A 24669-nucleotide genomic window follows, 5' to 3' on the forward strand; every position below is an offset into this window, starting at 1 on the left:
ATAAAAGATACAAACGAGTGAATCGAAGCACTTCTGGTATTGATTCGCAATGAAGGATCATCCCAAGGACAACCTGGATTGAAGGTGATTGATTTGACTAGATTTTTTTTTTCCTAAGCATGAGTTGTTTTATTTTGTTATCTTATCAATAAATAATATCACAAATTTTCGCAAATACTAAAAAAAGCTTCAGTCGATGGAGATCACATGTAGCAGAATGAGGATACAATAAAAATCAATATGGCATTGAGAATGGTTACAGCAGCTGATGACGTTTTCATCGACGTTCTGACGGCACTGCTGTGGGTGCAGTTTCGATGCGCCATTCTCGAGTAAATCAGATCGAGCAGTCCGGCATTTCTGTCCCGATACATTTCCGCTCGTCCTCGAAGCGATTCGGTATTATCTCTGCAACGATAAGAAATGAAAGTTAAATTACGACGTTTCAACATGAAGCGGGGCATTGAAGACTTCTCATAAGAAACGTTACTAGATTATTCCATAGGTCAACCTGATCAGAAATAAATAACAAATAACAAAACAACGAAATTTTAAAGCTGATTTCAAATAATTTGTGGACACTGAATTCAAATATGCAGCTAGGTTTCTTCAATCAACTCTAGTTTTTGAGAATCAGGAAATAGCTTTTTTTCCTTGTTGGGTTCCTAAAACTACGACCAGATGTTAGATCTTTTGTGGTTTAAGGTTTCGACAAAAACTGAAAAATAGCACTAATATATATTCAAATTATTTGTTCAACAAAGTTGTTATATAAATCTTTAATAACAAAGACGCAAAAACGTCCTTCAATAATGATGAACAAAATCTAACAAAAATTCGATTTAAGGACATCAAAATCTTAGAAAATCAATTTTTAAAACCTAAGGCATAAGAAATTTGGCTCCCCTGGGATTATTTACTGAATTTGACTTACCTAAATATGACATTCTTTCTCCGATCAAATGATCCATACAGAGTGAACGGAGCAGTTGTAACTCTATTCTTTTTGCCCAACAAGCGGTCAATCTCTCGTAGAGAATTGTATATTTCCTTCTCACGAAGATTTGAAATACTTTCACTTACTAAGATGTGACCTTGCGATACCCAATTGAGATAACAAACGGCCTTGGCTTTCAATGGTTTATTGAATGGGCAGAATAACGTGAATTCCGAAGGGTTATGATTGCGAGCGAAATGTATTTCTTTAGCTAAAAATGCAAGGAATTGTATATTAATAGCGAACTTTCTAACAGTGTACCATTTCCCAACCAACCTTTGAACTTTTTATAAGTGTCGTAGCTTATAAAAGCCACGTCGCCGTTAGCTTCTAGAAGACACCGTAGAGCCCCTTCTTCTCCATTGTAAATACTTCCACATGAATCGCGTTCATTCCAATTACAGGATTTGCTCGAAAAATATCGGCTGGTATCAGTACATTCATCAATCAAGTTGGTGTGATTCATTAAAGATTCCAATACCGATAAGTATGCTGCTCCTTCAAAACTCGGGAAGCATGCTTTTTTACCTCTAAGGTCTGAAAGTGGAATAGAGTTTTATAAATTCAAGTACTAAGCTCAATTAGTGAGAGAACTTACCAAAGCCAGTTTTAAATTTCGACTCTGATCTTATCACTGCAACTATGACATATTTTTCGTCCAAAGCTGGTGAATATTCGAATAAGATTGGCTTCAACTGATAATCTCGTTCGGCTCGGAGTCGAGTATCCTGATCCACCACAACAACATCGGACATCTTATGCTGAACATTTTTCAAACAGCTATCCTCCGATTCCGCCCTCATACATTGAATGTTCGGTTCTACTCCGTACACAGCTGCTACCTCCTGCAGCCACGAGCATTTGGCCAGTTCCAGTAGAGATTTGGTACAGAATAAAATCGATCTAGCAACAATTTGAAACTGAATGTGTGATTTCAATGAGAGTAAAAATCTTACTCACCTCGGTGGATTGCAAGAGGGAAAACTGTAGGCGTCTTGGAATCCAACTGCTTGATCTAAATAGTCATCCACAGGAATTGTGTTGTCCAGTGTCGTTACATTAACGTGGTACGTTTCCAAAATCATCAGCAACGCATTCTGCCAGCTATTAATATCATCATGATTCAGTCCAGCGACTGTATCTTGAACACGCATGGCAATGTTTCTGAAATTCAAAACAATATATGATTTAAGGCTACTCATTTAGGCAACAGACATTTGATATTTTTATCAAATGTATTATATGTCTCTTACCTTTGTGCAGCCACAGCGGGCCACGGCTTTGCTAACCAAACACAAGGTTTTCTAGTATCCAAGGGCTGCAAATGTCCGTCAGGACACAGGAAACTATAACCAGCAGGATCGGCTTCTGGTGGTAATCCACTAAACTGATGAATTTAACATTCAAAACATTCAAATATTAATATGTTTCCTACAAAAAATATATGCGTAAGCCAACTTACTCCAAAATGACTCTTAACATCATCCAAACGAACCCAAGCCACCTCGCCGGCACCGCTTGTCAAACAGTACAGGGGACCACGTCGACCCCAATGCTTGTCACCGATACCGCACTGGTAAGGATTGTAACATAACTGACACAATGAAGGGTATTTATTTTCTAAAAATGAAACGAAATAGAAGAAAAACTTTCATTACTTTGCAAGATTTTATCACTGTACGTCGTACTTAGCGCACGATCCTCTTCAGGATCCGACACCCATGGCCCAGCCTTACAGGATGGCCCGAAGAAGCCGGCAACAGCCTTTATTTTAGACTCAATCGGTGACAAATCCTCTTCACACTCTCTAGGTACCAGTTTGGTCTCGAAATACTGCAAGCACATAAAAGTTATAAGATACCAAAATAACGTGCATAGCCTAAAACCTACATCAGCCAGCACTTCCGTCCAGTGGTTTTGAATTCCGTGTCCCGGATGACAGAATTTACTGCCCTTCAACTCTCGAGCTGTATTTATGTGAGCCTCATTGTCGACCACAGCAACAACTTGATACTCAAAGAATTCTTTAAAAAAAAAACATAAAAAAATTACTAAACTGGCAAAAGTTTGAACAATATTGCCTTCTTACCATTATGGAAACGCAGCTCGCTGGTCATCAAAATCTCCGCTCCCGTCCATCGAGCGGCAATCAAATCCTCGGGAGAGAAGACAGCAAAATGGGCCGTCCCCTTCTGGATCAATCGCAGACAGTCCAAACGGTCCACACCGTAGACACATTCGATGTTGGATTTGGCCTCCAGCACCGGACAGTTCTGGGCGCCCTTCTTGTACAGCCCGAGGCCTTCAACGACGCACACCCGCACTATCGGTTGAAAGAAGATGAGAAACGAAGAACATTAAATAGAATCATTGGTTCAAGAGACAATGAATGAAAGTATCTATCACAAGTTATGCATCTATGCCTAAGACGTGAGTCCGACCGCGAAATTCTTGTCGCTAGTTTTGGAAGTTTGACATGTTTGAAGACAACATATTTTAAAATTTAAAAAAATTGTGTAAAGCCGTGTAAGCCGCATCTCAAATATTCGCCCTTATATCTACAAACTTATCGATGTCAAGTAACAATGTGTATAATACTGCAAGCAAATAAAATGTATAAGATACAAGAAAAATCGTGTTCAGCCTTAGACATGACGCATTCGAAGTATTGCATCGATGAGTTGTTAAATTGACGATTTACTCAAGCGTGCAAACAACTCGAAAATTCGGGAGCGAGGGATTTAAACTGAAAACCAGTTCGGTATCGCTAACTAAAATATTAGCGTCGCTAATAAGATCACTAATTCATTTAAAGTTATCGATCGCTAATCAAATACGCTAAATGTGCTGAAAAAGTTATCGCTTTAAGCTTATCGCGCTAATCGCTAATCGCTGACTGTTGACCAACATAAAAGCCGGAGCAAACATCCAATTCTTCTTTTGTCACGCCCTACTCTCCTTCGATTCCCCAACTCTCCAAGGGGGAATAAATAAAGTTTCGCATTTAAAATTAGATAAATTGATCGAGTTTACATACAATTATATGAGCAGAACAAAAACTGTCGAAGATGGGAATTCTCACAGCTCTCTGTGTTCTACTATTTAAAAAACGAATTTTCGAACAATTACTAGAGCAAGAGAACAGAATGTGGAAGATGGGAGCTATATCTCTTTTTTTAATTTTAATTTTGGTTAAAAATTTACTCGATTTATCGGTTTTGTGCAAAGTATTCCATTTTGTTGTTTTTAGCATTATTTTACATTATCATCATTTAAAATCTTTAATCTGTTCTCCCCTTTTCCAAACTTGCAGGAGCATTTTCAAACGTAAATATTTTCCAATATCTATTTGAACTTTGAACGAAGTCATTAATGGTGATTTTATTTTATTCTTATATGAACTGATCTGTAAAATCTCAAAAAAAACTGTATTGTTAAAGATAATTATTTCATCCATTTGAAAGCAAATGCTGATGAAGGGATGTTAAAAATAGTTTTATACTAATTATTATTAATGTTGCGAAAAAAAAGTGCTTAAAGAGAGGAAAATGGCACTAAATACATCTTTCCTCTAACTCGAGTAGTATGCATTCCTCCAACTAATCCAATTAACCAATCAGAATGATGTCCAATGTCACCTTAACTTGGTTAATGACAAAAAGTTTATTCTGTCACTAATAATTCGGCAGATCGATACACATATATGGGAGTTAGCGGTCTTCAATTAGCGGAACCAAAAAATAGCGGAGCTTTTCAATTCGCTAGATCAATCAAAACTTAGCGATAGAATTAAACCGCTAACGAAAAGCTAGCGGACTAAATAGCGAATAGCGGATTAGCGCTTTTGTGCCAAACACTGCTGAAAACCATAAGGGATTGATCAACCTTCTAATTTTGAAATTAATCAGTTTTTAGTTGATAACTGCACGGTGGCCGAACATTCGGAATATGCGGGAAAAAGTCAAAATTTGAATTTCATCGAAGAAATGCGAAAAAATGTCGAAAATTCCTGCTAGAAATTGTAATTTTTAGGCTCTTTGCAAAAATTTCATTGCTGCTCCCGTTCTGCTAGAATCTTTGATATGGAAAAATAACAAAGCTCTGTAGAAAAATTCCGCGATTATCAACTTTTTTAATTATAAAAATAAAAATAAATCAACAACACGACTAAACTAGATTTCGTAACATGGAGGAATCGATGGGGAATGGTTGAAAGATGAAAATCCAACTAACCTGGGTTTAAACTAAGGTTACCAGATCCCTCAACACCAAAAAGAGTACATTGAAATCATATACCCATAAAGTCATGAGAAACGGTATAACTTCGGTTTTTTTAGCTCCCAGCCATCAGGTTGATACAGGATAACAAGATCCATTTAATTATCAAGCTTTGCGCCCGGAAGGTATGCAAAACAGAAGGTAAAGGATGTACATTAGTTAAAGTGTCCCAAATGACACGACTTTTGAAAAAGTTAAGTGCTGCAGGCTTGAATTATTTCTATGCCTGGTACAAGATCACATGCCAAATTTGGACCAGATCGGATCACGGGAAGTGGTCACTCAACAAGCCTGAAGTTCTGGAACCGAAGACTGCATTTTGATGAGAGTGAGGATAACGAAGTTATTGTGCTTCAGAAATGAATTTACTTTTTTTGAAGGGTGATATTCATCTCTGTTAATGAGGCGTCAATATATTCGATCGCCCCGACTCATTAACAGTGATGAATTCCACCTTAAAAAAGTTTGCCCATTTTTTAAGCCAATAACTTTTTTATCTTAACTCTTATCGAAATGCAGTCTAAGGATTGAATATTTGTCAAACTATAGGCTTTGAAAAAAAATCGTATTTCAAAAAAAAACTTGGCCAAAGGAAACCAAAGTTATTGATGAAAAACTGGTTTTTCATGTTTCTCCCGAACAAAATGCATCAAAATCTCATGCAAACTTCAAGCTCGTTGAGCAACCCCTTCCTGTGATCCGATCAGGCCCAAATTTGGCATGAGATCTTGTCTTAGGCCTAGGATCAATTTTAGCCTGCAGCGCATAACATTTCACAGGTTTTATATTTCTCATACAAATTTGGGGCAGTCTAGTGTACATATTTCGTATTATCTGAGGAGGCCCCGACTACCTTGAATAAGGGGTTCTACTACTGAAATATTTCAATTCAATCAAATTCTGTCAGTTTGTTGAGGTTATGCAAAAGTTGGTCTTATTTAAAAAGATAGCAGTATTTAGATGTTGCTGATGCTGAGAAACCACAAAAACTATATAAAAAATCTATTTCCATTTTTTTACTGACGCGTATATTTCCTTTCTCATTATTATTTCAGATTTGTGCACATTTTAGCATATTACCTAAATTGTGTACATATTGATTACTGTTTGCATACTCAAAGGCGCTTATATTGCGACAAAATATGCATGTAAATGAAAACAAGATGTTAAAGTTATTTGTTGTAAGCAGTTATTCCTTTCGTAGTTTTTGCATAACGTGTGATACAACTTTATAAAATGGAAGATGTACATTGGTTTTTCTGATCAAATGTCTTTCAAAAAAAAAAAAAAGAGTACGTTTGGTGAATTTTCACAAAAATAAGAGTACGCCCATTTCTCGATCGAAAAAGAGTACGTGTACTCTTAAAAGAGTACGTTTGGTAACCCTAGTTTAAACCCTCCTAGAACTGTTTTTATTCTGATTCCTCCGTCATGATGAAAATACCGCGATGAAAGCTGGAGGAATCTGAATATGTTTTATTCAGATAACTGTTTTGTTATCAGAGGTTCTGATCACATTGTTTTGCTAGGATACAGAGAGGACCTCGATCTTAAAGCATAAGTTTATTTTCTTCCATCATCCATAAGGCATTATAAATAACATATCATTCCTCGACGATTGATATACTGGAATGAAAGTTTTTGACAAATTTTGTTCGTGTTGGAAACATTTGAAAATGATGAAAAAAGATTTTCAAGTCACATTCTGTTAAATTTTTCATCAAAACTTCAATAAGTCAGAAAATATATTTCTTTAAATTTTTCTAAGGTAACAGCATTGTTGTTTTGCTCCATTCTAGAACATTAGATTTTTGTTAGCGATTCCAGTTACGAGATATAGCTGAGCGATCAAGTCACACTAGGAATCAAGTATCCTCATTCTCCCCTAGAGTTACTCATTTTACAGCCAAATTGTGAATACAAACTATTCATCAAAACAAAATCAAAATATTCAAAAACCAGCACTATTCGCTGTCACTACAAATCATACTCATGTTTTAAACTTTCAAACACAAAATTCTAAGAAAATCCAAATTTTTATTTTTCCTTATGTTATTAACACTTTAATTTGTTTTTAAAAAAATATAAAAATTCGTTCATATTTTTATTTATAAGAATTGAAATAATGAAAGAATGTGTTATATGGTTAAACATATATTCTTTTTTTCAAATTAACTCAGTTTTAAACTTTTGAATATAGGAAATTTCAGGAAATCGTCTGATGAAAAGTCGAATAAAATGTAGGAATTTAAATTGAAATTGATTGGCCAACCTGTTACTGATAAGCTTACAAATACAAATGAAAAACCAAAACCTATTTTTAATTATTTTTATTATTCTCCATTCAATCAAGGACACAGATTTAATAGAATATTTAAGTTTCACATAAAAAACTACTTAAAAAAATCTTAAATTTTGAAAACTTTGAACTTTTCTGACATCATTAAAAAAATCGTTGAATATTCGATATTAAAGATTTTAATTCATTTGAATTCAACTTGTTGATGACTCACCATTGATTTAAAACTTTTATTTAATCTGTGTAATATCCTACAGTTTTTCCAAAAAGTTTACAAATTTCCTTATGAAATTTTTACCTATTTTCAAAACAAATTGCAGTATTCGGATTTCGGATCCAGTCAAGCAAAATTTCAACAATTTTTACAATTTTTTTTTGTGTGCATTATTTAACAAAAATTTAAAGAGGTGTAACAAAGCTCACCGGATCAGCTAGGTGAAAATAAAATCATCCAAACGCACACATTTTATTATGCTGATAGCTTTTAAATACGATTTTTTTTCCAGGATTTTCATCCTCGCGAATGATTCGTCCCTTAAATAACTCTTACGGAACCAGTTTCGCCACCTTTAAAGGTTCTAGGTTTCCACATCTCTCTCAAGTCTCAATCGATATGAACTGAACTTATGGTTTTTATTTATTGTTAATGCTAGATCCATAGATAGTTTCCTCTCCGGTGAGCCACATTCACGTGATTTGATGTCAAAAAATGCGAAGAAAAATGTTTATGAAAACATTTGTAAATCATTTAAAAAAATACATTTGGAGAACTTGTAATCTGGAAATTATAACTGAATTATGCATAAATTTTTTTTTTGTTTTAAGATCCTGATCACCAACATTTAAAAATGTGTCGTAAAAACCTTCACGTCAATCAACTGCTTGTTAAAGTTGACTCAGAATTTTCAACACTTTTTTCATCATCCTTGGGAGTACTTGGGACTTCAAATTTCTGTTCCTGAATTTATGAAGGTTTTTGAAAGTTAGTAGTTTTTCAAGATATTTTCGATCCGACATTTTCAATACCTCTCACTTGTACCCTGAATTTTAGCACATTCAAAATTTAGTACAAATTAAGATTGCAAGCTGATTATCATTCTGGCTTGGATGAGGACTTATTGAAAATTAAAGCCCTTAAAAGGGCCAGTTTTTGTAAAAAATGACAAACACCACAATGACAACGCACCCTGTCACGGTGTGGCCTTGAATAATTTTTTTTTAAACGTTTTAGGTTTGGAAAAATATGTTTGATCGTTATAATCAAACCGCATACTCACGTTTTTTCCCAGCTCCATCCTTGTCTTTGATCACTTCCTGCGACACCACAACGCTAATTAATACGCTCAAAAGCAGAAGGCAAATAAACCTCACTGATAGTTGTCTCACTTCCATAGTTTATGGTGAAGTTCTTGTCCTCTTCAATCCTGATACTAATAATCCTTCTATTTATATCACTGGAGGTCCTCAACCGGAGTCAACGCATTGCATCTTTACGCTATCGGCCGAAGAGGAACCTGTTAGTAATTCTTGAACACATTAGCCACCACCACCCAACTTTGAGCATCACAAATCCATGGGAACACTTTTGATTGGATCAAGTGGCGAACACAAAATATCTTCGGGAAATCCCCAGTTCACGTTCACAGATCCCATATTCGCAGGCATGCATAGTTCTTTATCCACTGGCCATCCAAGAATCGTCGAGGTTTGGGTACAATGAACGACAGATGATATTTCCCAACATGCGGGATTTTCTCAATTCGTACCTTTCGGAGAACCGTTGAAATTTCCTTCCCAACCTATGGCGTGCGCATGAGTCATTCACTACCTAGACATTTTTTCAATATGCGTTTCACCAAGCTCTAGCACGATCCATCAACTTTTGCCGGCTGCCTATGAGTTTTGTTTGTTTTCTCTCAATCAAACAGACGTCACAAGCAGGTTTCCAGCGAAATGATAATATCGTCTCACAATTTCGTTCAAATCAGTGCAAAACTGGTTCTATCAGCGGATTATACGCAAGCATATGGATTCGTGCTAATGAGTTGTTAGAAAAATAGCGACTGACCGAACTTTATCAAGCATCATGTCTGACGTTAAGGACAACAGGATCAACTTTCTTAGCATCATAAAGTCATCGATGGAAACTTTAAAATGTCACCACACCTTCCATTCAAGTTTGAAACTTTCCAGTTTTTTTTTAACCATTTTCTTACTTCCATTGAAAATCCCAAACTACCGATTTTTTTAAAGTAATTATTTGTAAATTATGAACAATTTGTTCTAGGATAAACTTGAAAGTACATTTTCTTCCGTTTTACGTCTTCAATCATATCGTAAGGACTTTCAGACACTTCAATGTCAAAAATGTCCTTAATCGTATACCAAACTTTCTGTTGTTTGTTTGACAATTCTATACAAAACTTTCTAGAATTTTAGAATAAACACTGAATGTTTCCGGGAAGAAACTTTTAAAGTAAAAGATGGAGTTATTTGACAGCTATCATGAGCAAACATTTTAAATCGGTATGTTCAATATTAATGAAGGTATTCCAAAAACAAACATTGCTTTTTCTCCATCTTACCGGATTTATTTATGCTCTCAAAATAATAAACAAATAATAAAAGCTTTAATTTTGGTGGGGATTGCAGGAAATTAAATCCTTTTTGGCTTATTAGAAGACGGAACAGTTTTCTATGCAGGGAAACAGCAATCTGTCAAGGTTATTAAGAGTGGTACTTTATTTTGTCCATGCGAAAACTGACTGACTACAACTATGCTTATGTGTAAAGAACGTAGTAATTTTTTTGATAAATTTTTTCTTCAGTCGTTAGTTTATTGAAAAATTCATCAGAATATTTTGAATTGGTATTGCTTATATGGAAAAAGATACAGTGATTTGAAAATGCATACTTTATTTTGTCGCGTACTGTATGTCTATTTGGTGGCAATGGATGTATGAAAAAATTTATCTAAATCATCAAAACGAAATTTTTTGATTGGTTAAAAAATGTGATCTATGCAAATTTCAGCTAAGTTGAACTTAATGCCTCAAAGGGGTCAAAGTTATATTTTTTTTTAAATCAACAAAGAAAATCGGGAAAATCAAAAATTTAATTTTAATGTCAAATGGTACAGAAATGTCTAATAAGCCGAGATCTGATGTTAGGCAGAAAAATCGAATACAAACGTGGAATGGAAGGTTTAAGAATTTACCTGTGAAATAAATCAGAATTTGCTCTAAATCTCATGAACCCATTTGAATGTTTAAAAGGCATCTGTGACTCGTTTTTTCATTAGGGAAGTCTATTCATTTTATCTAGGGTGGTCCTAAATCATTAAAATACCGTAAACTGGGGAACTTTGATCTCTTTTATCATTCGTTTTTGAATATTTTTGGAGGGGTTGCTTTTTCGTAATACCTAAAAGTTTTAAAATACTTACTGTGGTAAGGAGTATTAAACATGGTCATTGATTGCAGTAAATTCAAACGACATTGGTGGTTAAAATTATACGTTTGTTATAAAACCAGATTTCTAGTTTCGGGGTAACTTTGATCACTCTGGTTTTTTACGTATCTCAACATTTTCAAATTTATTGATTTGAGCCATTTAGCACATAAGGCTCAAAATTTCGATAACAGTAATTTTTTGTTTATACTCAATTGAATGTTTCAACGTTTTCTTTCAAAACCAAATATACTCAAAAGATGGACAATGTTGCTGCATACATTTAGGGGCAAAAATTATAAACATTTCTCAATATTTTTTTTGGCTTCAAAAGCAAATGAAATTTTACCTTCATGCAATTCCCTAAGTCTATGCACTGTTCCCATGTTCTTTTTTTCTTCAAACTTAATCATTTGATAGGGTTTTAGCCAGTTTTTCTATACGGGCTTTTTCAAGGAAAATGACCGTTTTTTTTAAATATCCAAAAATGATCATCAAACGACCATAAAAATAACACTAAAACTAAACCTAAACCAAGAAAAAAGTTGAACTTTCACATTAAACAACCCATTTGCTCCTAAATGCATAAATTTGATCAGGAGAGATGTTTGTTGGTGAGCCTTCAAAAAACCAGATATTTAAAGATTTTAAAATTACATTTTAAATAATTTAAAAAATCTCCTAATAAAACCCAAATTTAGCTTATTTGTAACTCAATTCATAGGCTTATTAAGAGTAAACGTAGTAAACAGTTTTCAAATTTTTCAACTTCAGACTTAGTTAATGATGATTATCTGCAAAAAAAATTCATGTTGATCAAAGTTACCCCGGTTTACGGTACCTTAAAAGCGGACAAAATATTTAATCACTTAATATGACAAAAATGACAAAAAAAGACCCAAAAATTATACCAAGATAAAAAGAAGGACAAAATTGATAAAAATATTAAAAATGACATAAAAATTATACCTATCAATTTAAAATAAAACACGGCAAAAATGTAAAAATTGACAATTGTCAAACTTGCAAAAATGATTTTATTTTAGTCGAAATGATATTCCTTCAAATTTTGTCATCTCTGTCAGTTTTGTCGTATTTAGCATTTTTGCCATTTTTGTCACTTTTATCATCTTATCATCTTTTATCATCTATCTTGTAATTTTTATAACTTTTGTAATGTTTTCATTATTTGAATTTTCTTTCGTTTCGTGTTGGGTAATTTTTGTTTCAAACCTGGTGTAATTTGTCATTGAAATTTAGGTATTTTTTCCATTTTTTTTTTTTCATTTTTTTTAGGTTTTTTATTATTTAGGACAACCCTAGCGGAAAATAAATTGACCGCCTAGTTAAAAATTTAGCCTGGAATGGTTTGAGATTTTAGATCTAAGCATTCGAATGGATTACATAAGATTTTGAGCGATTTGTGATTTATTTTACAGATAAATTTTAAAACATGTCATAGAAATCTTCCCGGGACGATAAGTTCCCAAAGTCAAATTTTAAGCAATTTATAAATAAAGTAGCAAACCTACCGATCGTCGGAAAAATTTGTATTAAAAAAAAAAATCTAGAATTTTATTATATTAAGGTATTTTAAAAACTTTACTCTTTGGACTATAAAAGTCAAAGTAAAAAAGTCAAATGTTGAGATAAACTCATCTCTGATCTAAATGTTTTGCAAGGCCCCATCGTAAAACGTGTAACGTTTTTGAATGACAATTACTTGATAGGCGCATGTCAAGAGTTTGCCTTAATTAGTTCCATAAGTCGGTGAACCAAAGTCTAATATCACTTGTTTTCTATAACAGTTTTGAAAATAGAATCTGTGTTCTGCTTATTTTCAAGAAGTTAGCGCTAGGAAGTGTTTATGTTGCTGCTAATTTATTAAATGGTTTTTACTTGTAGCTATCGGATCTCTCGAGCCCGTAAATAAAATCTACTGACCCTTGAACGGACAAATTAGCTCCAGATACAGTCGGACGAGTTTCGTTTCAACTCCGAAGCCGAAGAACCAACCGAAAGCCATAAGCTTTACAACACCAGCAGCAGTCCGTCCGACGTTCAGCGAATAAAATCAAACAGTTGGAAAACAGTAACAAGGCAAAACAATTATCGATCTAATATACACACTAGGCACTAGCTAAGCTATACATGTCAGTGGTCATTCGGCAATAGAATCGCGCGCAATTGGAGCGAAAAGGCTAAGCCTCACGCCTGCTGGCTGCCACACGAGATCTCCCAAGTTGCGCCGACTACTTGCTAGGTAGTGCTACTAAGCAAGCAAGGGTTGATATTTTGACGAAATTTTTCCCATTCCTTTTACTTTCATGGTCAATTTCGAGACAGGGAGACTTGCATAAGCGTGATCAATCAAATTATTCGAAGCTGGTGTTACAATTGGAATAAAATTAGATGACTGATACAGATTGAATCTTAAAACAATAGGAAATTAAAATATTTTTTCAGACGTTTGAATTTTGAATTTTAAGTTACCTACTTAAATTTAATCATTAGAATCATTAGAAAGATTGATGTCATTGTTTTTGAATATAATTATACCGGCGGCGTGAGTTAATTAAGTTAATTAAAACAAATTTAAAACCCGATAATGAATATGTAGAGGAACGTTGATGGCAAAATTCTGTTTAAAAATTTTAAGGTTCAAGGTCAGATTACAAAATTCACAATCGATTATTATTTTAATTTTTTTTTATCGCATTCAAACTTGATTATAAAATACAAACAACAGGGAATTATGTGTTGATTCGGGTGGCAGCCAAAATGGCCATGTCGAACTTCAAAAACTGACCATATATTTTGTAGATGGGCCCAAAAACTGATCAGGGCAAAATTTCATCTCAGTCGAACTTGATTTGTGCATCAAAGCTTCGATTTTTTTACCTCGAAAAACCACTTCAGGAAATCGGAAATATCAAAATTTTAATTTTGGCTAAAACGTCGAGATCTGATGTTAGTTCTGAAAAACAAAATTATGGCGTAAATTGACTTTTTGAGTCTTGTATTAGTTTTCATGAGATACGAAAATAACTTAACTGAAAGATAATAATGAATAATAATAATCAAAGTTGAAGAGTTGTCCTTTGAAATGCATATATTTTAATTTTTAATTTCATATGTTCAAATTCACTTCAAAACAGTGACTGGAAACCTTGAATGAAGTTGTGTAGTTTTACAATTGTCACAACTCTCTCATGCAAAGTTAAATAAATTGTTCGTTATTAAAAGGATAGTTTTTGAAAAAAAACTTGATGTTTCAAAAGATAGAACTTCGGCGTCTTGAACAGAGTTTTTCGAAATTAAATGAGCTACAACTTTTCTGAGGACGGTGCTTTGATTTGAATAAAAAGTGCAGGGTGCCGGTTGATCAAAAGATGCTTCTACATTTCACGTCTTTATTGTTGGGCTCTACTAAAATATCTGACATAATCATCTTTGGCCTCCTTAACTTCCTGATAATATAACGAATTATAGATATAAGAATTATATCTCTTTCAAAGGAATTGATCAGGAAAAAAATAACAACAAAATATACGTTGTTTAAAAAAAAAATAAATCATTGTAAAACACATGATCAAGCTATTTTGGCATTAAAGCCTTCAAAAAGCCCATGATCACGTTTCTCCTAGCAAAATTATATGAAACAACCAAGTGAAAAATTGAGTTTAAAATGCCTTTTGAACATTTAAATGGTTTAGGATTTGTAGTAGGCTGTGCCCGAAAAAAGCAGACGCAAGTTATTGACAGCAAAATTTAAAATAGTGAAATTAGATGTTTTATCACATTTTTTGTTACTGTGTCCAAAGGAAGTTGCAAAATGAGCAATGACCACCACAATGAGCAAGGTCCTCTATTGGCGATTTGCAGCTAAAAACGACACTCAGAGGGCACTGCGATCAAAATGATGAAGTTGGAAGTTCTAATGTCAGCTCTAATCGCATATCATTTTTCCATAACAAAGTTCAAATTTTCAAAATTTCGGCCTCAAATATGTATTTATTATTGGGATTTGACAACACAATAAGGTAAGAAAAAGTTAATTACGATGATCTGTTAAAAATTATACCAAAATCTTATTTTAGTTTCTGAAAAGCTTGGGAGCAAGGAAGTCTTCCTGTGGTAATCGTGTTTCCAGTGAAGGCTTATGGAAGCAAGGTTATTTAAAAGCAGCAACTTTGTGAAGAAACAACTCTAACAAAATGTTTAGTTCGAAGCATTTCAAAGACGCTGATTTCATCATTGGTGACCTTGAACAATGATAAAATTTCTTTGAAACTATTTTGTTATTTGTGAAACGATTACTTGTAGATATCCACCGAGTCTAAAGGAAGACGTTTGTTTCTACAAAAAAAGCAACCAAAAGCATTCAGATTGAAAGTTATTGCGTTTGTGAACGAACATTAAAACTTATTTGGTTTCCCAAACTCTAACGGCAACTGGCGATATGAAGAGCACTAAAATTTGAAAAAAAGAATTGGATAGCAACTACTTTAGGATTTATTCGAATCATGATAATGCGCGTGATTCAAACAAACTAATTATATGTAGTTAAATTAACATCCAATTTCTAACCGTAGCGTCAACTTCTTCGAACATCTTCGTCAAAACGCTCATTAAACTTCGAAGAATATAACATTACAGAGAAGGGGACCATGAAATGAGAATATTCAAACAAGGAGATGAAAATTGTTAATTTTTTCAAATCATTCAATTTCATGATGAACATTTTATATCAAATGAGGTTTTCTAAGGAAGTTATTTAAATTTTGGAACCAAATTCAAAAAATAATCTAAGAATCCAAAGGGGCGTAGATATTTAAAATTATGTATCCAAGTTCAAAATAAAATTCGAAATAAGGTGACTAATTAAAACAAATCAAAAATATACAACACATGACAATTTTAATCAAGTATTTGGAGGAAGAGCGTTCAGAGTTCTTTTTTTAATTTTGAATCATTATTCGAGTGATATTTTTGATCTTGAACCTTAAAAATCTCTAAATTAAATAATGATCCGTTAAAACTTAATGTCACTAAGTCTTTTTTGACGATTCTAGTCATTTTTTCTAAATGGAGATTCTTCGGCGTTCTATGTTGACCTCTCTGGTGCTGAATGTAACGTTCTTTTTAACGTTGTCCGATATAAAAACACGCTTGTTTTGATCAAAAATAGAGTGTATTCTCCTCAAAATGAACGGACAAAATTGTCAAAAAAAACCAATTTCTTCTGAAATAGATTCTTCTTGATTCGAATTCAAAATCTCGATGGATTATTATTAAATAAAATCAGTAAAAGATTCAGTCGTTTTCACTATCAGAAATTTAGCAGTTTTTACAAAAATCTCAATTCTAGAAACCGTTTGTATTCACAGTCGTGTTAAAAAAACAGCTATCGTCACCCTTTTGTGTTCTATAAGTGAAATCCAGTTGGCGTTGCAAGACAAACAGCTATTTCACATGCAACGCCAACTGGTTATCACTAATGGAACTAACAACAGGATGATGATAGCAGTTTTTCAACATGGCACTGAATACAAATTGTTCTGAAAAATTATTTTTTTGGGGAAACTTTCAAGTTTCCAACAATAATAACTGCAAAATCTTGTGAGAAAATTATTCATTAACTAGATTCAATGCTTTTCGCATTAGTGAATATAATTTTGCATGTCTTTTCTGATCAAATTCAATTTTGATAGTTTTGAATGCAAACCAAAGTGTAGCTATTTTGGAAGAGATCACGTATCTAGAAGATTTGTATAAGAAAAAATATATATAATATTGTTGAATATAAATAAAAATACTACGAACAATGAAATCTTCGCCTCAAAGATGCTTCTAAAGCAATTATTGCCAAGCCGTTAATCGCTCCTTTTCGAAAACTTTTGCTGTTTGAAAACGACATTTTAAACATTCCTTCTCCGGGTAGGTCTTCCAAGCTGCTGCAAGTTGACATTTGACACTTCACAATATTTTTTCCGGAAAACTTAAAATTAACGAAGAATAAATGATGAGCTTGTTTCAAAAAGTGAAGGCAAACCAGGAATTAATTTTTTTTACCATATTCTTCAATGCAAACTGCCAAAATATTTTATTAAACTGCGAACTCGTCAAAAATTATCATGTATTTTGAAAATCTACTACGCGTTTTGACACTTGAGTCCATAACATCATCAGTTTGATCGCAGGGCCCTCTGAGTGTCGTTTTGAGCTGCAAATCGCCAATGAAGCTGCTTTGGAACTTCACCCATCGTAAGGAGCACATAAATGACCAGGCTAAGAAGGATGAACATTTTCAAATGGAAGCGGGATCTTATTTTGTCTATTTATATACTTTATATTAGTACCAGCATCAGCTTCAATAAATTTATTGCATTAGTGATGAGAATAAAAAATTTGATGTAGCCGCACTAGGCAGCAGCTTTTGAAACGAAACTGAAATTTAGGCGTGGATGTTCCCTGGACTTCTTGTTTCAAAAGACATCAGACTAATGGTTTCTCGATGTCTGCTGTCGAAAATTGACCATTGAGTGAAGCCAAGTTTTAAAATATTATAAGTACAGCGTATGTAGAAAGATGTGGAATAAGGTTTTTGATTGTGAATAAATGAGATTTCAGATTTTGGTTATTAATTTGAAGAAGTAGATTGTATTCGAAAAAAAAACCGAGTAATATTTCTTTTCAATCTATTAAAATGTATTGCTTCCGAGCCAGTTATGTTAAATATTATTTTTATCAACTGAATGAAGATATGGCATTGCCAAAGATGAGTTAAGGTTTTTTTTTCTATTTTTAAAGTAATTTATCCGATTAGAATAATTAGAGTAAATCGAGTTAAAATCTTTATTTAGAGATACTAAAACTATTAAAGAGCTCTATTTAGAAGTATTTTTCTTATTTGTTTAAACGTAGCTCCAAGAAACAATATAAATTTTTGGATGTCCAAATAAGAAATTGTTTTCTGTAATTATTTTTGACAGTCATTGTATACTGAAATTTGGAATGCCAGATTTCGATCCCTATGATGTTTTTGGTTCATTTGCTCCATTTTCTCTTTCAGACTGTTTGGCGCTCAGGGCAGAATTTGTTAAAACCTTCGCACTAGTCAAAAGTGTCTCCTAATCAAATCCTTTCTACCATTCCTCAAAAAAAAAAAAACTCTTTGCTGAGATAACCTCGGTCCAAAAGCGCAATTTTATTCTTCCATTTGATTCTACCTTTTTCAACCTATCTCTTGACTATTAGGACGTGACCGGAGCCGTTATTGGCGGTTCAAAGAGACGTTTTGACTATTGGGAATATGATGTCAATCACAGACATACGCCAGCGATCATGGAACTCGAAATTAATTGATCGTTGCTAAAATTTTATTTAGGAACCAATTTGAAAAATTATCAATTTCCCTTTTCAAAAATTTATGAAGAATTACGGATTCAATGATTCAAGGTGGACGTGAGTATTCAATCAGGCTAAGATAGGCTTTTAAACATTTAAGGCAGGGATGAGCAACCTTTTTAATCAACCATTTTCGCCAAAATTTTGTTAGTAACAACACCGTACCTCGAGGTTTTAGACATTTCCAAGTCATTTGGTATGACAACTAAAGTTTTTTTTCCCCGAATTCGTTTGGCCCCCCTTAGGTGATTTTTTTAGGGTAAAAATAATCGAAACGTTGAGTGCTTTGATGTACCCCTAAATCAATTTTTTAGGCCAATCTACATAATGTATAAGGTCGGGTCTTGAAATTTGATGATGAAATTTTTCCACTCTAGTGTTGATGATATCTTTGAAACTTAAGCACTCTGAACGTCTTAGAACTTCTGAAAATCCCACGGCTTCTTAACTTTAGTGACACGCCCAGCTTCCTGTTTCAAATAATCTTTCCAACAGTGTTGATTTTCCGTTTCCAATAGCGAAACATCTTCATAAAATTTCACTAAGTTCATCACGAAAAATATTTTCATAGTCTGTTGCTTGTTTTCTAAGCTGTCAAATCATTTGCTAGATTCTTTTTTCCACGCATTCATTGCTCCAGATTAATCGTAACCAATTAATCTGACCATTGGAGCCACCTTGAGATACGCTAAAACCTTAGCGGCGCGTGTCAGATTTTTGATTTTGGACATTTTCTTTCTAACTATCGACTTATAAAATCACTTCGACCGGATTGCCTTCGAGGCTTGTGGCAATTAGTGATACAACAACACTTCTTATAAAGACATGTTAAACTATTCAAAGGCTTGCGACTAAAGTTCACGTTTTTTTTTTCTCTATCCACGGACTATATCAGACGTCCTTGAAATTCCTCATTTCACTTTTCTCGAAAAAAAAAAGTTACACACAAATCAACGGCGAACTTGGCCTTAGGATAAGCATGGAAATGCAGCGGTTTATGTTTTACACACCGCTCTACCGGCTTAAACCTGCCTGAGGGCTTACGCGAACGAAACAACTGGATATCCGTTTAGATTCAAATCCAACCAACCGTTCTTCGCCGACTCGGAAGAACAACCGCGATCACACCAAACGAAACGCGTGCTGTCCGGACGCGAGCCAAAGTGATACTGAAACGACGACCGGTGCGAAAAGGTGTAAGATCATTCGAATTGATGATCCGCGCACTATTTTGCAGCTCCGTCCGAGTATGAAAACTGACCACAAAGTATGTATAAGAGACAAACAAGTGATCAAAGTGGAATTGGACGACCCCCAAAATTACCACGATCACGTCATCAGCAGGTTTTGCATGGTGGCCAAAAATTTCTATCGAAGACTGAACAAAAAAAAAAACAAATCAGATGTAACAAGATCAGATTGAGCTCCCAGTTCGCAACAAGGTGATAAAACGCATTATCGCGCAAATGTCACTTAAACGAAATGATGATAGGTATGTAGATATAAGCTCAAGCTCGAAGATCTGTCAGAGCACAGCCTGGAACAAAGTGTAATCAAAGTTGAAGGGGGGATTTCCCGCCATGGTGATCAAGTTAAGATATGTATATCTGTGCTTTCCAAAGCTTTCAGAACTCTGAAGGACAAGTTTGGTTTTATTATATGTTGAATCTGGATAACAGCTTGGAACGTATTGGATGCTTGGTGAATATCACATAAACCAACGTTGTTTTTTATCAAAAGGTTTAAAGCACACTAATTGTTAAGGATATCTGATATATTATTGGGCAGGCCTCGATGGATAAATTTACGATTTTTACCGGAAAAAATTAATCTTGACAACTTGTTTCAAAAGGGATTTGTTTTTATTAGTACAACTCGCGTCGGAGTCTCAAATTCACCCCAAAATTGTACGAATGTGTTTCCTGCAGATTTTTCGAATGATCAAGATTTTTTAAGTGATTTTTTTTTATCATTTTTTTCAGTTGTTATTTCTATCATTTTTTATGGTAACTTCAAAAATTTTTAAATCAAAATAAATTCAAGTTTTATCAGCATCCTGAGAAATTATTCAAAATATCACAAGAATCTAAATGTGACAAAAATGATAAACTGAGTAAAAAAAACTGTTCAAATATATCATGGACAAACTTGTAAAAAAATATCACTTGATGCATTAGCTCACTTTTCATCTAAAAAAAATCAAAATGAGCCTTCGAATGAGGTAAACGAAGAAATTGTGTATAAATCCGTTCTATTTCATGCCAAAACGCACACATTTCCTCAAGATTTAACATCAAAATCTTTTTTGATAACGTTGAAACTTAAAATTAGAGATCCCTGCAAATTTGTTAACGTTTGTACCACTCAGAATCAGGTCGCATAAGATTTAAGATTTCTCCGTGAGGAAATAACGTTTATAATTGGTAAGAATAAGTTTTTAAAGGGTTTTTATAATCCCTTTCTTCTTCTCACGAGGTTTTCCAGGTTTTAAAACCAGAAATAGTGATTTACAGTTCAAATTCTAGAACAAAGAATCCCTAATTGGTAATAATTAAGGTGATAACCAAATTTATCAACTGAATCATTCAAAAATTCAGTTGATAAATTTGGTTATCACCTTAATTATTACAAACTAAAACGATCCTATTTTACAAGATATTTCTTCAATTTAACTCTAAATGGCTGACTTGTCGATATTTTAGAAATTTTCATTTCTGTCTTAGACGATGGCCGCCATGAAACTTTGTGCAAAAAAAACAAAAATGGCGTTTTAAAAGAAAAAAAAAACGAACTTTTTCATTCATTACGAAACATGTGATCTTTTGTAAATGAAATTCCTATACCGAAGTGAAAAAACCTTTGACAGACTGGTGTTGATGATTTTTGTATAAAGCTTTCCTAGGAGAAAAAAAATACGTGTTGTCCTCGGTGTATCACTTGATTAGTTTGAGTCGATTTGGGAGCATGTTTGAATTTCTTAACCCTGGGGTCTTGAAAGTTTTGATTCAAAACTCATCCATGATTTTTTGCAAAATTTTTAAGTAACGTTTACTGCCGTTCTAAGCAAGATTGTCCCATGTGGACAAACGTACAAACGAGAAAAACGCGATCGAAATATCAGCTATATTTCCAATTTTTCTCTCAAACTAAAAATTCACCGACAGTTTTTTTCGTTTTTCGTTTTGAACTGTTTAAGTAAATCATTTTACAATGTTTTCTGCCAAAAAAATTACACTTCCTACAAAAAAAAAACAGCAAATTAAAGCCAAAAATGCTCCGTGTGACACTTTTGCGTAGAATCAGAACGCATGCCGATGCTAGTTCTACGAAAAATTGTCACACGGCTACAATTTTTCTATCATTTTAAAAGCTTGCGTAGTTTATTTTTTTCCCAAAAACTCATGCTAAACCGTAATTTGAGAAATACGTTCCTCTTTGTTTATAAAAATGTATAGTTGAGTATGGATCCTGTAAGTAGTGCCTACCGAAAAGTGTTTAGTGAAAATTTCTCTGAATAAAACACTCAAGGCTTCTCGCTCGTCCTCTGCCCTCTATATTAGTGTTCTTTTCAGTGAATAACATTAAATTCAACAGTTTTAACTCATCTTAAGACAATTTTTTGATAAAATTTGCATTTTTCATAGATTTTTTCTAGTGTGACATTCTTGCGTAGACCTATCAACGTAGAGACAACCACCTTGATGATAATCTCGTATAAGTTCAGAACAAAGTATACTTGTTTGTGTTTTTATTCGAAAGTTAACACTGGCATAGAAAAATAATAAATTCAGGTATTGCATGACTACTTGTCATACAATACTTCGAGAGGCTTAATTAAATTTATTATTTGTCGATGCCAAAAAACATAGCCCTATTAAACAGCTAATAACTTTTTTGCCTAATAAGATACGAAGTTACGGTTTTAGACAAAGTTGTTCAGTGGAAATTTCCTTTATTTCCTTCCTTTTATAAATTGCCACAAAAACCTTTCATCTTCAGCTTGCTTAAGCAACGAAGTGTGAGAGTGTAAGCATACATAAATGTCATAGAGACTGTAGTAAACAAAAAGAAGAAATGTCATTTCTTGTTAATTCCGAAAATTTCCGACTTTTTCGCAAGTTTTGACCTGCCGAGCAAAAACTAGGGAATCGAATTTCTTAAAATTTTGTACAATGCTTATTCTCTGAATCATTAATCCGAATCTTCAACTCAATCGTCAAATCCGTATTGTTGTACGGGTGTGAAACTTGGTGCACATATGCGGTGACGACGAGGTTTGCAATTATTAGATCCTGAGACCCAATGCAAATCGTTATTTATCAGGAACCTACTGTTTAACAAAACGCATTCAAATGACCATTTCCTTATGAAGTCAACAAGTCTACAGAAATGTACACTAAACGGAAGAAAATGGATTAATATTGCAAAACAAGTTAAACTCCAATCAGATCTCAAAACAAATAAGCAAATATATAGATACTTACTGCAGAAAAAAGAAATTACCATAAAAATTGAAAAAAAGTTTCCCGGACTTCAATGGAATAGTATTTGGCAAAATATCGGAAAAAAATATTTAACTACAAGAGCTAGGTCAACATTGTATGAAATATTCAATGACGTCTACCCAAACAGAATTAAAATGTATAATTTCAATGTATCGAATGTATCCTGTTATTTATGTGAAATATGTCAAAACGATGATTCGAATTCACATAGAATCAAATTATGTAAAGATTCTCATATTATATGGAATTGGGTATCGAAGCTAATACGATGCCGATTAAAAATAAGGGTAGATGATCCAGAGGAAATAATGTACTTGGATATAGATGATTCAAATACTTATGAAAAAGCAGCGCTATGGCTGGTAGCAGAAGCAATGAATTATAATATCACGAATTACAAAAATATTAGTTTATACATGTTTCAGAAACACATTCGAGAATTTCGATGCAATCATAGGGATTTATGCAAGAAACATTTTAACACATGTATTGATGTATGTTGAATATGATTAGAACGTAATTGTTAGAGCAAAATGTTGCTGAAGATATTGTAATCTATGTCTAAGATGCACGATAAATAAAGTTTAAAGTTAAAAAAAAAAATTCATATTCAGATTTCAGCATAAAAACGTTATATTTCAGATACTTCTTTTTTATAAAAAATCGTTATCCTAAATACTGATTTATTTTATCAAAGGTTTTAGGTCTTGCTTGGATAGATGGATTTTATTAACATTTTCTAATTAAAAAAAATCTGATAGATAATGGGATAATTTCTGAAAATCAAAAATGTTTGCCATCGATAAATTTTCTGTTTCACATGTGAAATTTCACTTCCGAATTCTGCATTTTTTGTACGCTTTATTTATTGAGGGATTAACCAGCTGCTTTCATCCCACGAAAAATTAATTCAAAATATCATACATGTAAAAATTCACGTATTCCACACTTTTTAATGAACTTTAAAACTTTTTCTTCACTTTCTTTATCGTTTTTTAACACTGTTTCTAACGTTGTACCGTTGATCAATTCCGTTCTCTGGATGTTGTATTTCATGCAGTCCAAAATGATGTTTTTAACTGTAACAATCATGTTGCAGGTATCACACATCGGCGGTTCTTCATGTCTCAGTAGATAATCGTGCGTCATCTGGTATGTTCCATTTGCAGACTCGTAAGGATGCGTTGATCTTTTTTGTTTGTTACATCTATCCATTTTCCGGTTGTTGACTTTATTTCTCATAGTTTGTTTGTTCTGTTGCTCCTCCATATTCGGCTGTGTTGTTCCAAAATTTTCGATTTTATCCATTTTAATGCATAATTTTCTGCCTTGAACTTCATATTTGTCGCACAAATTTTAAAGACTCATTTAAAATTCAGAATTTGAAAATTTGCGGTTTTAAAGACAGTAGTTCAAACAAATTTGAAGGACAATACAGATCGAACACGATTCTATGTTTCCCCCGATTTTTTTCGGAACGGGTAATCGAATCCGACGGATAATCAAGTCGGAAAATTTAACCCACGATTTTTTTTTTTACTTTTTCTGAATGTGAAAAACGGTATAAAATGCTACACTTACAAGACCGTTCATAATGTTATAGAAATTGAATGCTTGAACTTGGAACATTCATAAAATTTTCTCTGATAATATTTTGACAACACTTGTGACCTTAAGAAAGTGGACTTTTTGGACTTATGTATACCATTCATAACGCAATATCTCAGACT

The 24669-nt window shown here is 33.5% G+C and overlaps 2 protein-coding genes across 10 annotated transcripts in view; both read right to left on the bottom strand.

Moving 5' to 3' along the window:
- LOC129744705 (60S ribosomal protein L11) overlaps positions 1-24669 on the bottom strand; it is a 259877-nt gene that overhangs the window by 141466 nt on the left and 93742 nt on the right. The window lies entirely within an intron of this gene.
- LOC129744699 (transferrin) lies at positions 97-19666 on the bottom strand. Of its 9 annotated transcripts, none has more exons than XM_055737357.1 (12): positions 19525-19653; positions 8852-9069; positions 3087-3320; positions 2888-3021; positions 2686-2830; positions 2460-2617; positions 2251-2384; positions 1958-2161; positions 1596-1900; positions 1274-1534; positions 935-1208; positions 97-408 (listed from the first exon to the last, which is right to left on the bottom strand). In XM_055737357.1, the coding sequence occupies exons 2-12, from the start codon at positions 8964-8966 to the stop codon at positions 204-206; spliced, it is 2169 nt and encodes a 722-aa protein (XP_055593332.1). In that variant the 5' UTR covers positions 8967-9069; positions 19525-19653; the 3' UTR covers positions 97-203. The 9 variants fall into 9 exon arrangements, with proteins under 9 accessions (XP_055593332.1, XP_055593334.1, XP_055593328.1 ...); XM_055737359.1 differs by having other exon boundaries at positions 19467-19603; XM_055737353.1 differs by having other exon boundaries at positions 8852-9088; positions 19467-19601.

This window comes from Uranotaenia lowii, chromosome 2 (assembly GCF_029784155.1).
Source record: "Uranotaenia lowii strain MFRU-FL chromosome 2, ASM2978415v1, whole genome shotgun sequence".
Classification (NCBI taxonomy): Eukaryota; Metazoa; Arthropoda; class Insecta; order Diptera; family Culicidae; genus Uranotaenia; species Uranotaenia lowii.